Source organism: Notothenia rossii (genome assembly GCF_949606895.1).
Source record: "Notothenia rossii genome assembly, chromosome: 10".
In the NCBI taxonomy this organism is placed as follows: Eukaryota; Metazoa; Chordata; class Actinopteri; order Perciformes; family Nototheniidae; genus Notothenia; species Notothenia rossii.
This window is the reverse complement of record NC_136908.1, coordinates 20,361,973-20,376,695: the sequence shown is the minus strand read 5'-3', so window position 1 is coordinate 20,376,695 and position 14,723 is coordinate 20,361,973. Positions and strand designations below refer to the sequence as shown.

Below are 14,723 nucleotides of genomic sequence, written 5' to 3'. Positions count from 1 at the left end.
CAGTCAATGGTCATTTCACAACAAAGGCTACCTGTAAACAAACTCGCCTGTCTTCATTCCTCCTCTGAAAGGAATGTCAGTTTTTTACAGGTGGGCTGTTTCAGTATTTCTAGAGACCAATAGTGTTGACACAGCTGTGAAGAAACTGAGCAGCGATTGGTCAGCTGTCTGATCTACAGTCAGGTGGGTTACTACAGCAGGTGTGGCACAGTGAGGGTTGGACGGTGATACGGAACTGATTACAAGAGGTTGTAAAACAAAAACTCCACTCCATTCTTACCTTCCTAGCTGCCACTATATCCTGTTACAGGTAAAGACACATATTTAAAAATGTTGTTCTTGTGTAATTCTGTAAGCTGTTTGTGTTAATCGACTGTGACAAACACAGAGTTATGTGTTTAGTTTTGTTTGGATAAGTATGAGTCATGAATACATTGTCATCAAGGGATTCAGTGAATACAACAATTCAGAGTATGGTTACTTCAATTTTACATGTCCTTTTATTCACACCATCACATTGGATACTTTCTATACTGTGTCCATGTGCCTGTATGTGTCATTGACTGCATATTTCTGTATTTGTTCTGGATGGACCATTTGTAACTTATTCACATTCTTTCTTGCAGTTAAGACAAAGCCATGGACCCTGAGTATTTCCAATCTTATGTAAGTAGACATGTTCTTCCTTTTTCTGCCTTTGCATTAAGACTCTGTTTGCCAAGACGCCACATTTCCAGATAATGCAATCTTCTGTCTCGTGTTCTCTTATTATCTGCATACCTTTTAACGATATCTACAAAAGTCACTATGTACATGACATGGTTATTGGAATGCTGCAATGAGTTCATCATGTCCATCAAGTTATTCTGAATGAATGAATAAGTTCAACTCTTACCCAATCTACTATTGTGTTTCCTGCACCCCCATCCACCCTCACACACTTACTCAGAGAAGCACTATAGAATATTTGGCATTCTTCTCGGCAGAAGATGAGCAAAGATACCAAACATATCTTCGCTCATCTTCGGCCAACGCCTATAGCTTCCTTTCACAAATTCCACTAGCTTCCTGACAAACTCTTATTATATGTTGATATTTTAACAATAATAAACCAGACAGAATCAATATCCAGTGTCAGGATTTATGCTCAATCCTTCTTTTCATTGATCATTGCAATTATTCCCTAAATAACAGTTTCACTTTCTACTATTCCTACCATACAGGAGATGTGCTGGGGCACCCTGGGAACGGTGCGACCCTTCGCCAATTTCCACTCTGACCTGGATGCCATGGAGATCCAGAAAGCGTTGGAAATGAAAGGTACTTCAAATGGTTTGAACCATTCCTTTGAATTGGTTGACCATCAGTGTTGAATAAAGCTGCATACAATTCACATTTTTGTTTTGCCTCATACCATGCCTCTCCCCATCATTAAATATTAGTATGAATACATGTTGTTCTTTTCTCAGATGCAGGGACTCTGGTGAGAATCTTGACCAATCGGAACAACGCTCAGAGACAAGAGATCGCCAAGGCCTTTGAGGAAATGACACACAAGGTAAGGAAACAAAGAACCTGACAACACATAGAATAAGAAATATAACAAGACAAAAAAGGCAACAAAAAAAAAACCTGTTTAGGAAATGTAAATGTTACATTCAAAAGAATAGTTTAAATGATCGGTGCTACAGCAGCCCCCCTTGTGAAATATTTCTTAAAAATGTATGCTATGCAGTACAAGAGAATGGGGAGTTACAATGACAATTCTGTATGTTGCAAATGTGTGTTTGCCCATCTGTCACTTCCAAGTGTTTGCTGTACAAACATGATTTAAACTGGTTTTAAAGGATTGGAACTCACCCTTGTTTACAGAAGGAGTAGTATGAGGTGTGTGGTAGAGGATGAATATGATGCTGCAGTGTCAACGTTTATCTACAAACAACCATCATTACAAATGTTACCGTACTTGTAGCTGACTTATATTTATTTAGTATTATTCTACTTTAAAGTTATCCTCTTATGTTTGGCAGCCAATATTATACTTTTAATGCCACTTCATTTGTTTCCAATAATGAAATGTTAACATCTCTATAGATTCACTTTATTAATACAAAATGTAAATCAACTAATAATTATGATGTATTGTAATGCATCAAGCTACCTGGCAGTTTATGAGAAATAAAAACATTTGCTCCAACTTAACCATTATTAAAAACTCATACATTAATTAAGCATTGACCAGAAATGTAATATACAATTTTCTAGTAGGGTAATCATTCTGCATTTTGAGTACTTGATGTACTTTTACTTAAGTAAGATCTCAAATGAAGGACATTCCCCTAAAAGTCTTACCAAAGCATACAGTAGTAAGACCTAAAAAAAAAAAAGCTAGTGTTTTTTCCTTCTGTTCTGATAGATTGATATTCATTAAGTCAATGTCTAAGAAATTTGAAAACAGGAGTATTTACTGTGACTCTGTTCCAGAACTTGGCAGCGGCTCTGAAGAAGGCTCTGTCTGGAGAGCTGGAGGTCCTCCTGTTGGAGCTGCTGATGCCTCCTCTGCAGTACGAGGCATATCGCCTGCAGCAGGCCATGGTGGTGAGTGGCTTGTTTTTGTTTGTGTTTACATATTTTTCCTGCCTGTCATATCCCAGGGTCTAAGAATAGCATGTGGTGTGTGTGCAGGGTATAGGAACAGATGAGGAAACACTACTGGAGATCCTGTGTACACATTCTGGGATGGAGCTCCAAGAAATCAGTGCTGCATACAAAGAAAGTAAGTCACAAATCTTGTAAAGTTTTTCCCTTCAAATTGTTTGGTTGATTATCATGGACATTTAAACCCTTATCCCTAATCCTATAATGTCTTATTGCCTGGTATTTGTGACATTTTGTTTGTTTTCTCTCCCTATTTAGTTTATAAGAAGGACCTGGATAAGGAACTGAAAGGAGAAACCAGTGGAGACTTTTACAAGCTTCTCATGGCTTTGTTGAATGTAATCCTAATTTTGTTTCTTTAACCATCAATTTTAAATTCATAAATAAGTAAATAGACCTTTATTGGGATTGTTTGAACTGGGGTTGTTTCCGGTACCTATCCATACTGTAGTCAGTCAGTTACCTACAGTAGATGGCCGTCAGCACACCCCTAGGTTGGAAAAACAGATAGGAGTTTTTGCAAGGAAGCTAAGCAATGGACTGCTGTGGAAGGGGACCTGCAGTAAAACATATTTTAGACGCCTCAAAAAAGGCCCATCCAAAAAATCCATATGAGGTTAAGTTTACACTTTATTTAAAATATTTGAACAGTTTTACCCTGCCGTCAGACAGGGTCCAGAAGCTGTTCTATTAGTTCATGCTCTCTTTAAAGCCTCCAAATAATCAGGGTAGATTGCACTATTTGACTGTCAAGGTTTAATGCCTCCTTTTTTCTAATTTATGGGTTCTGTTTATTTAGCGAAAGCACAGATAATAATAAATGATATTTTTAGTTCTACTCCCGTTGAAATCACTACAATATTGCTTTGCTTCCGTGCTTTATTTCCAGTGTGTTTCTCCAATCTGGGGGTGTGTCAACCATCTTCTACTGTAGGTTGTACGCAGACAACGGATAAATATCTCATACAACCGTACAACCATTCAAACAATCCCAGCTGACCCTTGCATAATATTGTAGTGGGTGTTAATCCCCCACCTTTTATATAATTGAAACTATGTATCTTGGGTATGAAATATTAGTGGTGCACCGTTACAGAGAAAATATGTCTGTGATATCTGTGACAGGTAATCATTTAACTAAGATTACCCTTATAAAGCTGTCACAAATGTGTTCTGACTTCTCTCCCAACAGAAAGACGAGGTTCCTGGTGGGGTTCGAAGAGATATTGAGGTAATATTGCCCATTATATTTTTATACACAAATATTGTAGTCTAGGTTTAATATGATATGATAGTAAGGCTAGCAATATTTACTATACCCTTACTAAACCTGTGTTAAGGAGTGTTCTTTCAAATGAAAATATCAGTCATCTAAAATAAGTTATCCAGACCATCACTCATTTTGGTCAGGACTCAATTAAATACCAATAAACTACTGTGTTAAAGAATACATTTCCTAGTACTCTGACTCAGTATCACACCTGCTGTTTGCTTCCTGTGAAAATGTGGTTCCTAAGCTGGCATTGTACATGTGGGCCTCGCATGTATAGTAGTAGTTGCAACACATCACAAGTCTGTCACCCAATTTCTGATTGTGTTTTATTCTTCTAGGCTCTCTCTGCCACGCTGAATGGGAAAAAAGCTGAGGCAGGACCGTGGATTGACATACTGACCTCTCGAGACTCGGACCATCTGAACAAAGGTGAGGCTGTAACATATTTATCTAACCTATGCGTCTTTCTTGTACATTTGTTTATGTACATTAGAGTCCATTCTCCTGACCTTGTATGTGGTTTATCTGTATCTCACAGTGCTTACGGGACTGGAGCTGGACATTGGGCAGATGGTGGATCAGGCTCTGGAGAAAAAGTTTTCGGGAGACACTCGACTGGGTTTGAAAGTTTTAGGTAAATATAGTTTAAGATTCTTCTTAGTTCTGGGTATTAAGTGCTGACTAGCTGTCCATCTTGATTGCTCACATTTTTTTAAATCTGTTTTATTACAGTGGAGTGCATTCAAAGCCCTGAGGGCTACCTCGCTAAGAGACTAACTGCCACCAAGGTAAAATGCCCTCATAATGAATTGTCTCTTTTGTGAGTGACTGAACATTGCCTATATTATTGCACTCTCTGTCATTTCTGTATATAATATTAATCGGGTTTATGATATCCTTTTTACTTATAGACATTTATATACTCATGAAAAAAAATTAACTAGAATGGTAATGTTGTCTTGTATGCAATATATTATAGTGGTTTGTTTGTTCTCAACTGGTTTTTGAGTTTTAATTTCTGAAAAGTACTTCCTGTATGGATTGCGCTGTACAGATAAAAGTTATTTTTGCCCTGCCTAGACCACGGTCAATAATACAAAGATCAAGTTAAACGATCACTCCCATTGAAAGCAGACCTATTATTATTCACTTTTATAAATTTAAAAAGATCATCTCACATCTAAGATTTTGAAACGCAAAAAGATTCACGCAGAAAACATTTCCATTTTGCAGACACCCATATTGCAGGGGATAATGGTGTCTCATTCTGAGGAGGATCTGCTGTGTATCAGAACAGCCTACCTCAAATTAACAGGCACGTCCCTCTACACCGCTCTACAGGTGGGTCCCACTCCTTCCACTGTATTACACATTATAACACAAGACCTGAATACTTGACATGATAATGTTTTTTCAAATTATGCATTTAAATCAGAACAGTGACATTTTGAAAAGTAGTTTATGTTTGTATTATTAAATGAAAGGAATATTAATTTCATACATGTGAACGTCTTTCTCCAACAGAAACAGTTCAAAGGAGATCATCTACAGGCTCTGCTGGCCATCTGTCGATCTGAAGATTAAACATAAACTACAGCATTTTTTTAAATTTAATTTGCATAGTTACCCCCCCCCCCCCCCCCCCCCGAATTGCACCGAACATTGCAATGTAAAAATAAACTTGATACTTTATTGCATCTTTACAATTTAGTTGAATCTCATTTAATTGCATGATTTGCTTATGATTTTTAAATGATGTATACATGCTAATTAATGTATTATTTTAATGTTTGGTTATTTGCTTTTATTACTTTGTACTTTGCCACAATACCTCTTTTCATCCCAATGTTTTATCTACATAAAAGAATGTTCAAAAAGTTACAATGGCACCCATTTTTTCTCTTTCTCGTTAATGTTATACATTTAGAATCAATGCTTGGCACAGTATATGTATACATTTGTGTATACAGACCCTATAAGGACTGTACTGTACTTACTCTGTCTAATATGATAGTCATGCAGCCATCAGACCAAACATTTTAATAGGGAGCTCTTAATCATACACGAAACACACATTACAAGTAACATCATTCTTCCCATTAATTTTCTCAGTTTATAGTTATTCCTGATGCCAGATATACTTTAGATACATTATATGACATGTTAAATGTTAACCTGCTGATCACAAATACCTTAAGTTAATTAATAAACATGGTAAGGGAATTAAAGAACAATCTGAAAATGTTATGCTGTACTGTGAATAGATGCAACTTGGTCATTCAGTCCCTACATGGATCTGCATTAATTCCAACTTACCTATTTACACTTAGAAACATTAACACCTCAAGGAACTCTCTTCCTCTTTTCATCCCTTAGGTGAAATTTGCTGCTCAGGGGCAGAGCGTGTAGAGCAACAATGGCACAACAGAAAACAGCACAGAGGCTTCGACTCCTGAGCCTCCACTGGTGATAGTTTTGGTCGTCGAAGTCTTTGTTGGCGTTGTTGTGGTGTTTGGAGAGGAGCTTGGTCTTATGGTGATAGGGTTGACTGTAGCAGTCACAGAAATGGTTGGGGCAACAGTAACAGTAGAAGTGGTTGAGGAGATGGTTGTATCCGTTGGCACAGGGGTGGTCCCACCACTAGTCGTAGAACTTGGGGGAACAGTTGTAGTCGTCGATTGGGCAACAGTTGTAGAAGTGGTTGAGGAGTTGTTTCCAATCGTTGACGTAAGGGTAGTCACACCACTGGTCGTTTTGTTTGGGACGACAGTGCTAGGTGTTGTTGGTGAAGAGTTGTTTGTAGTTGTTGGCGTAGGGGTAGTCCGACCAGTAGTCGTAGAACTTGGGGGAACAGTTGTAGTTGTAGACTGGGCAACAGTTGTAGTAACAGTTGGGGAATTGGTTGTAGTTGTGGGCGTAGGGGTAGTTGTGGTCCGACCACTAGTCGTAGAACTTGGGGGTACAGTTGCAGTCGTAGATGGGGCAAAAGTTGTAGAAGTGGTTGAGTAGTTGGTTGTAGCTGTTGGCGTAGGGGTGGTCCCGCGAGTAGTCGTAGAGCTTGGGGGAACAGTTGTAGTCTTAGACTGGGCAACAGTTGTAGAAACAGTTGTGGAGTTGGTTGTAGTTGTTGGCGTAGGGGTGGTCGCGGTCCGACCAGTAGTCGTAGAACTTGGGGGAACAGTTGTAGTCGTAGACTGGGCAACAGTTGTAGAAGTGGTTGAGGAGTTGGTTGTAGTTGTAGACTCAGTTTGTGCCTGCTTTGAAATAAATGGAGAAAATAATAAAATCAGTTGATTGTGTACAGCAATACGACTTTCCATAGTTTCAATTAGGGATGGGAACGATTAATTGAATATTCCAATATTCGAAATTATTCAGGTATTCAAATAATTATTCATGTGTTCAGAGGCGCGGGAAGGTATTTTGAGTGGGGGTGCTGAGGTGCTGGACTCCAGTGAACACTATTACGGGCACTATAGAGCACGCACAAAAGCACTCCCCACACGCACACACACAGTACACCCGCAACTGTTACAATGAAGGCTCGATAATCAGCTCACGGCATATAGGCAGAGGTAAAGTGCTATTTTTTACGAGTGGGGAGCGGACCTCACCTCCTCTAGGGGGGTCCGGGGGGTATGCTCCCCCGGGAAGATTTTTTTTAAATATTGAAGTTAAAAGCATCAATCTGGTGCACTTTGAGAGCAACATTAAGAGATCTATGGATACATCTCTCAACACCCAGATGAAACACAACTGTAAGCAGATGTTCTTTTTCTTTATGGATATTTTACAAATCACTCCCCTTTCAAACTGTATTCTTGTTTTACTGCCATATAGTATTTCATAACTGTTTTTCCTTTATTCTCTTGGTTTTTTTATAACGATAATGATCTCTCTCTCTCTCACACACACACTAAATGCGCTATTTCCACGCCGAGCTTGAATGACAAGCACACTTTTATTTCCATGCAACTCTCTGATTGGTCTGGTGTCTTGCCTCTGTTGCATTCACTGAACACGGGAAATTACAGTCCTGCCGTCCTCTCTAGTGTCATGATGAGGTTCACGTAAAGCACGGTTAGTGTATTATATTATTGAGGTAGAATTGTCCGGGGCTACAGAAAAAAACATCCGGGGAAGGCCAAAATATTATTTTACCAACAATGTGGAATTTATTGGCTACATATCACACAGATTATGCACAGCGGGAGCAGCAATAACCGTCAAATAATAATTCAGACAGGGGAGCTCCGCACCGCCTGCCTGCCGCTAGGGGTGCTGCAGCGCCCTCAGCACCCACCTTCCCGCGCCCATGCATGTGTTCGAATATGAGTTATGAATCTTTTTATAATTTTTTTTTTTTTTTGGGAGTGATGCCTAAATTGATTACATATTATCAAATTAAATAATTCAATGTATATGTATACGACAGTGCCATAGCTAAATGTGTTAGTTGACGTCTAAATGTGTGTTTTGCTCCGCTCACCGGTCCCTCACAGCGGGCAGAGATGCAGGTGCTGGTCTCTCGCGTCCGGTTATACTTCACTCGTGTTTATGTCCAAATCCATCACATATAGCTAGTTCTAGCCAATGATATGGCTGCTGCCCCTCCCTACACGCAGATCACGCAGACTCGAACCTCATCTTAGGCCCAAATGTGGCGCAAATGCGCTCCGCAGCCGTTGTGAGGTTCCGGCGCTAACAGTTCATGAGCGTGCTCCCCCGCCCCCTGTCAACACTCGCGACACATGAGTGGCCAGCCTAAACAACAATAAGCGCTGCTTGGCAACCGTGTGTGGCGGGAAAGTACATAGACATTTTGACAGGAGAGATTTAGTTTTGCCGGTATTCAACATATTTTACCAGTCATAGTCCGGTAATTATTTACACTCTAAGAAGAGTCCTACACAACAGACATGGCGTCAAAAAGGAGTAATGTGTGGAAATATTTCGACCAGGTTAGTGAGTGCGGTGTAGAGGTCAAACTATGCCAAATTAAACTTATATATACATGCTATACCTTGCTATACCCGCAACCTCCGTCCCAGCTGAGGGTCTTTACAGCTGGGCTGATTGTGAATCGCCTCCGCACATGAAAGCTGTAGGCCTATAGCTGTCAAACTGTGATCACCAGTTCAATACATTTGACAAATTCGACTTGGTTTCTACACTTATTTGAACATGTATGTATTTATTTTCAAAAATTATTGAAAAAAAATTGGATAAAAAAAAAAGAAATTGGACATTTTTACCCAATTTTTTTTTTATATAGGATATGTACATTTCGGTTAACCGGTTAACCATTTTTTTGGGGGTCGAATATTCAAATATACATTTGCTTTCAAATTCCCATCCCTAGTTTCAATACATCAATGAGCACGATTTATCCAGGGCATTCCATGAGAGACTACTTGCTTTTATACTTCTTCTAAACGTCTTTTTTGTCCTGTTATTAAAGTTAGATGCTAAGACATTAGCTCTCTTTTCATGTTGCAGAGATATTTGTTTTGCTCACTTGTAATTTATTCCAACACCACTCAAAACATAAACAAAAAGAAAACAACTTTTTTCTGGAACTCCTTCTGATTAAAAATGTTCCTTACAATAACTATTTTCTCATGACTATAACAGCTAAAAACACATTACAAAAATCATTTGATTGCTGTTCAAGATCTATTAGATGATATAATGATTATGTATGTATTATTTATTGGTTAAATATTTGTATTCATAATGCATTTGCAAAAACAATATACATACTTTCTTGAGAAGCAAAAAAAACTTTGTTACCTTTACCAATGTCAGCAGAGCCATAATGCAAAATAACTTCATGGTGTTGAGTGGAGAGGAGGCAAAGATGTACCAGAAATGTTGCTGAAAGTGTCCTGATGCAAGGAAAGCAGGTGGATGGTTTTATAGTGCAGTGAAGTTCTCCACTGTAACCTGGTCTACTTCTGCTGAGATGATCCTTTATACAATAGCACGGTTCAGTAGGGGTAGGTGTGAATTTATGATGACGTACAATAAGAAGTTGGCTTGGGAGGTGTGTGTGTGTGTGTGTGTGTGTGTGTGTGTGTGTGTGTGTGTGTGTGTGTGTGTGTGTGTGTGTGTGTGTGTGTGTGTGCGTGCGTGCGTGCGTGCGTGCGTGCGTGCGTGCGTGTGTGTGTATAGTATACATTTGGATTATTGGCTGCACATCCCTTCAAGCAAACCCCTCAATGACTTCCTGGAACACACGTTATACTTACTGTGTATTTATTAACACCTGGGAAACTTAAGAAGACATTTTATATTGGTTATGCTAGTTTTGTACTGGGATGGAATATTCTACCGACTTCCTCAATGTGACTGAACTTCTGGTTTAATTCAATGAGACTGAACTTCTGGTTTTTAGATAATTTTATAATTATAACCACAGACAAGTGTCTAAAAAGGTACTTCCCTATGTGTGTCAATACCCATTCATTGGAGTAGTCATAATCAATTGATACAGATAGAAAATCAGAAAAAACAAATAGGAATTTTCCTTCCTCCTCCTGGTGTATGATTGACCAATTGCTTAACAAACAGGTTACAATATTATTTCCTCATGCGTGACAGCTTAAATTGCAGGATAGAAATCATTGTCACATTTTAATCTTTCAGGTTTTTGTTCAAACTCTGCAACTGAACGGCTTTAATCAGCATTCGATAGCATTCATGTCTGCACCTGCAAACACAGCGCCGATATTCTCTATGCATCGGACATGAGATGGACCAATACATGTTGTCTTTTTTGTTTGTCATCATGATAAGTTCTTATTTTGTTTCAGAATCAATTACTCACTTTGACTTAATCTGTTTTTCAATTATGTTTCAAATTCAGATTAATACATGTTAATTATTACATTTGGGGGCTGTCCACTCGTCCAGATTTGAATAATAAAAACCCTTGGATGACATTATTTCAGCAATGACCAACATGCTGCTCTTACAGTTTTTCTCAATCGCTAAACCCACTATTTAGAATCAAAATTCCTTTCATCAAACCAACAGCACAGCCATCGAAACAGAAAACCATTTCTCTACAACAGTATACCATTTATCATTGATATCACACAAAATGCAGATGCTAAGCAGTGTTTTGCAAAACAGATCACACAATTCTCTAACTGAAGTTACAATTCTCTACACAAAGATCAAAAATCTTTTGTGTAACTCATGTCTACAAAACAAAAATAATCTTCTCACAGTGGATAACACTTCCTCATAAACTTAGACCATAGCTACACTAATTGACACTTGATGTGCAAAATATTAACACTTGTTATCAGTCAATCACCCCATTGAAAAAGGTAACTCCATGGAATGTACTGTATACCTTACAGTAATGATGTTACATTGAAAACATTTACATGATAGAATTTGCATGACTGTACTTAAAATATTTGTTTACTAAATGGTGCCGGTAAAGCTATAATAGTGTTGATATGACTTGCATAGCTCTTTGAGATGTTCATATGGGGAGGATTAGCTATAGCTGATACAACATTTTTACAGTCAGTAATTGTGGTCTTTTCCTTTTTGCACATTGAGAAATGTTTTTTTTTGTATTGGGGTGAATTGAGTACTTCACTTCCATGTAAATGAATTGCTCACAGCTGACATCAATGAATTTCCTATAGTAATTGTAATTAGTGAGAATCCTATAAAAGACCTCCCTCACTTCAGTAAGATGTTTGTCAAGGGTGGTGTCGACACGCAAGGAGATATTTCCCACGCTGCCTTGCAAGGGAAGACATACGCTGTGACGTAGATGAGGCTATGTGGCCAGACAGACGGCAAAGAGCAGATCAGTAAAGCTATATAGATCTCATTCTCTGCTTTACTGCTGATTTACATCATTTACCCATGTTATTTTTTTTCCAGTGTATTGCTATTCATCTTTTGTTTCTGTTACGGTGCACTACTGAAAATGAGAAATAAAAACAATGACATAGTTACAGTAACACACTGTTTTTCCTATATGTAAGTTTGTTTCTCCCAACTTGTCAGTTTTCCGTTCAGTTTCCAATATCGATAGCTTGAGGTTTGTGTATTGATGATTGTAGTCAGTATTTAGTGTGCCACTTACTGTAGTAATGACTGTTCAAATAGTCTTCTAATGAGCTGACAAATGTTTGTTTTTGGAGAAGGTATCTGGTTTTGGAAGGGGTATTTTTAGTTTTGAGTGCCTTAGAGCACTTTGCAAGAAATGTATATTGTTATGGTAGAATGGGTTATTATGGTGACCGGAGTTTCAGTTATGAAAACACATTTGTCTCATTAGAGGACAATTTGTTCTGTTTAGATCGACTTATTCTTTTTTGTGACCAGTATTTTCAGTTTTGGTCATGTAAGTGCATTTCGCAAAAGATATTCAGAGTTATGGCAAGTGTGTTTCTGTTTAGATGGCTATGTTCTTGTTTTGAAGAAATGAATTTTGATTTTAAATAGTGGGTTTAGCAATTGAGAAAAACTGTAATGCTCTGCTTTTAATTAACCAACCACATCACTTCTTGTAAAGAAGTTAATGACTTGTATTTAACTGGTCCCAACAGGTTAAAGTTAATGTCTAATCCTTCTCAATAGTGAAATTGGCAAGCGTGCCCCCAATAAATACTTGTGAATACAAATGGGTTATAAACTCAAAAGGACTGCCCACTTACATTTTCTGTGTGCTCAGAGACTTGCTCCAAAGAATATTGGTGTATGATTTTAGATAATTTTATAATGATAATGTCCTATAATACTGTGATGGAAAGCATCATTAGTTTTGGAATGGCAAACTGGTATGGCTCCCTTATAGTCTACCTCAAATCAAAAATGGAGAATGTTGTAAAATCAGCAATGAAATATTCAAGCAGGGAAGAATATTTCTCCCCTGACAAACCAAAGAATGTAAAGGACCAATCATCTTACTGTGTCCAAATGTTACCTTCAGGCACATGTTACAGAGCCAGCAACTGCCAAAACAACCGCTACATAGCGAAAGCACCAGCCTGTCGTCCTAAGAAAAAATGTGTTGTTTGTTGTTTGTTCATTTCCTTATTACGACCCAGAGACAAGTGTATGTTGTTGTATGTTGAAACAACATGCTCCCGGCCCATTCATTAAAAACGCTGAGGAGGGACGTTTATTCACAAATAACCCTCTCTGGACAATCCTAAATTGTGGAATGGTTTGGCCATTAAAATGCTTTTTGATTCGATTTCTGGCGAGAAGTGTATATTGCACTCTTAGAATCCACGTCCAGTCGATGTGTAGCATCTATAGTTTGATAGATATTACGAAGATGATTTGAGGTCTTGCCAGGATAACGTGTATGCAGCTTCCATGTAAAGTTAGCGTGGGTGAAAACAGTTTTTCCGGTCTCGAAGTTTTCATAATAAAACCGGATATATTCCCCTCACTGTCAAATAATTACACAGTGATATCTGCATTACTCATCCACTAAAAAACATCAGTTTATCCTTGTTAATTACACAATATTGTTTAGTTTAAATTGTGTACAATGCTTTTGTGTTTTTAACCTTTGATTCAGAGAAACAAATAGTTTTTGGGGAGTTTAGACACTACAGTTTCCGAAGTCACTACTCTACCCAGAATCCCCAGCTATCGTTTGGGACTACAACATCCGCCTTGCTTTACAAACCCTGGCCGTTTCTCAATCTCGAGTATGCTGGCTTGGTAGCATTTTGGTAGTCGCGTACTTCCAAGTCACTTCCTTCAGAAACGAAGCAAGTATGCTTCCAAGCCGCGGCTTCGGAAAACGAAGAAGAATGGAACAGGCTAACAAGTGTGCCACTCTCTCTAACGGTTTCAACATAAACTGTACCGAAAATAAATACCTCACGATGTCTATCTAATTATGAACTTGCTTGACTTTCACGGAACACATTTTTGGTGATAACAAATGTAACAAAGTAACATATTTACCAACACATGTTCTACGCCACAACATTTACATTTAAATGTGTGCTGAATCGGTTCAGCCATTCTCCGCAAGGGTTTTTGAAATTGGTCCATGCGCAAAGCATTGCGGGGATTTTAAGGACGCAAAGTTTTCGTATTTCCCACAATTAGAAGTTGCCAGTATTAAACTGTGTACACCCTGGAGGTTTAGGGGATACGAAAAACAGTGGTGTTATCACATTTTAAAACATATAATTGATAAATGGGTGAATTAATATACCCACATGACACCTATGGTCAGAAGAGCTTTATTCTCTGGTCTTATGTCTGTGACCCCTCCTGTTGTTCATTGATAAGCCTGAGACTTGCACTTGTCAAGGTTCAGAGGCAAAATTTGCAAATATGGCAGTAGCCATCGATCATCTTAAGACAAGATATATATACTTTATTGATCCCAAGCTGGGAAATGTTTTTGTTACAGCAGCATACTACTTTGTTCTACTCCACTACAATTCAGAGGTTAACCTGGTATTTTTACTCCACTACATTTATTTTAGTTACTTTGCAGATTCTGATTAATGATGTGAAACATAAACAACCCTTACATCAGACTTTAGTTACACCTGAGTCAAATTTAGGGAAGGTGATTGTCAAGTGCCAAAATAAACTATGCAATATATTGGACATTAAGTACTTTGTCAGACTTCATATTTATCTGTGGATAACCCCAACGTTTTTTTCTTATTCAAAAGAAGACGTTCTTACTATTATAATATATTATGATAAATAATTATTAATATGACATATTATTATTTATGATTAGAAATGAGAAAGTTTTAGGTTATAAGAAATAGGT

General features: G+C 38.1%; 1 protein-coding gene and 1 long non-coding RNA gene across 2 annotated transcripts; one reads left to right on the top strand and one right to left on the bottom strand.

Moving 5' to 3' along the window:
• Positions 1 to 219: 219 nt before the first annotated feature.
• anxa14 (annexin A14) lies at positions 220 to 5,570 on the top strand. The gene is made up of 13 exons (XM_079655425.1): positions 220 to 310; positions 627 to 666; positions 1,224 to 1,320; positions 1,470 to 1,558; positions 2,485 to 2,598; positions 2,686 to 2,776; positions 2,917 to 2,996; positions 3,851 to 3,889; positions 4,270 to 4,360; positions 4,470 to 4,565; positions 4,664 to 4,719; positions 5,165 to 5,272; positions 5,456 to 5,570. The coding sequence occupies exons 2-13, from the start codon at positions 640 to 642 to the stop codon at positions 5,513 to 5,515; spliced, it is 948 nt and encodes a 315-aa protein (XP_079511551.1). The 5' UTR covers positions 220 to 310; positions 627 to 639; the 3' UTR covers positions 5,516 to 5,570.
• A 369-nt stretch (positions 5,571 to 5,939) lies between these two features.
• LOC307022584 lies at positions 5,940 to 8,977 on the bottom strand. The gene is made up of 2 exons (XR_013803443.1): positions 8,421 to 8,977; positions 5,940 to 7,188 (listed from the first exon to the last, which is right to left on the bottom strand). It is a non-coding gene; the product is annotated as an uncharacterized lncRNA (long non-coding RNA).
• Between the last annotated feature and the right edge of the window lie 5,746 nt (positions 8,978 to 14,723).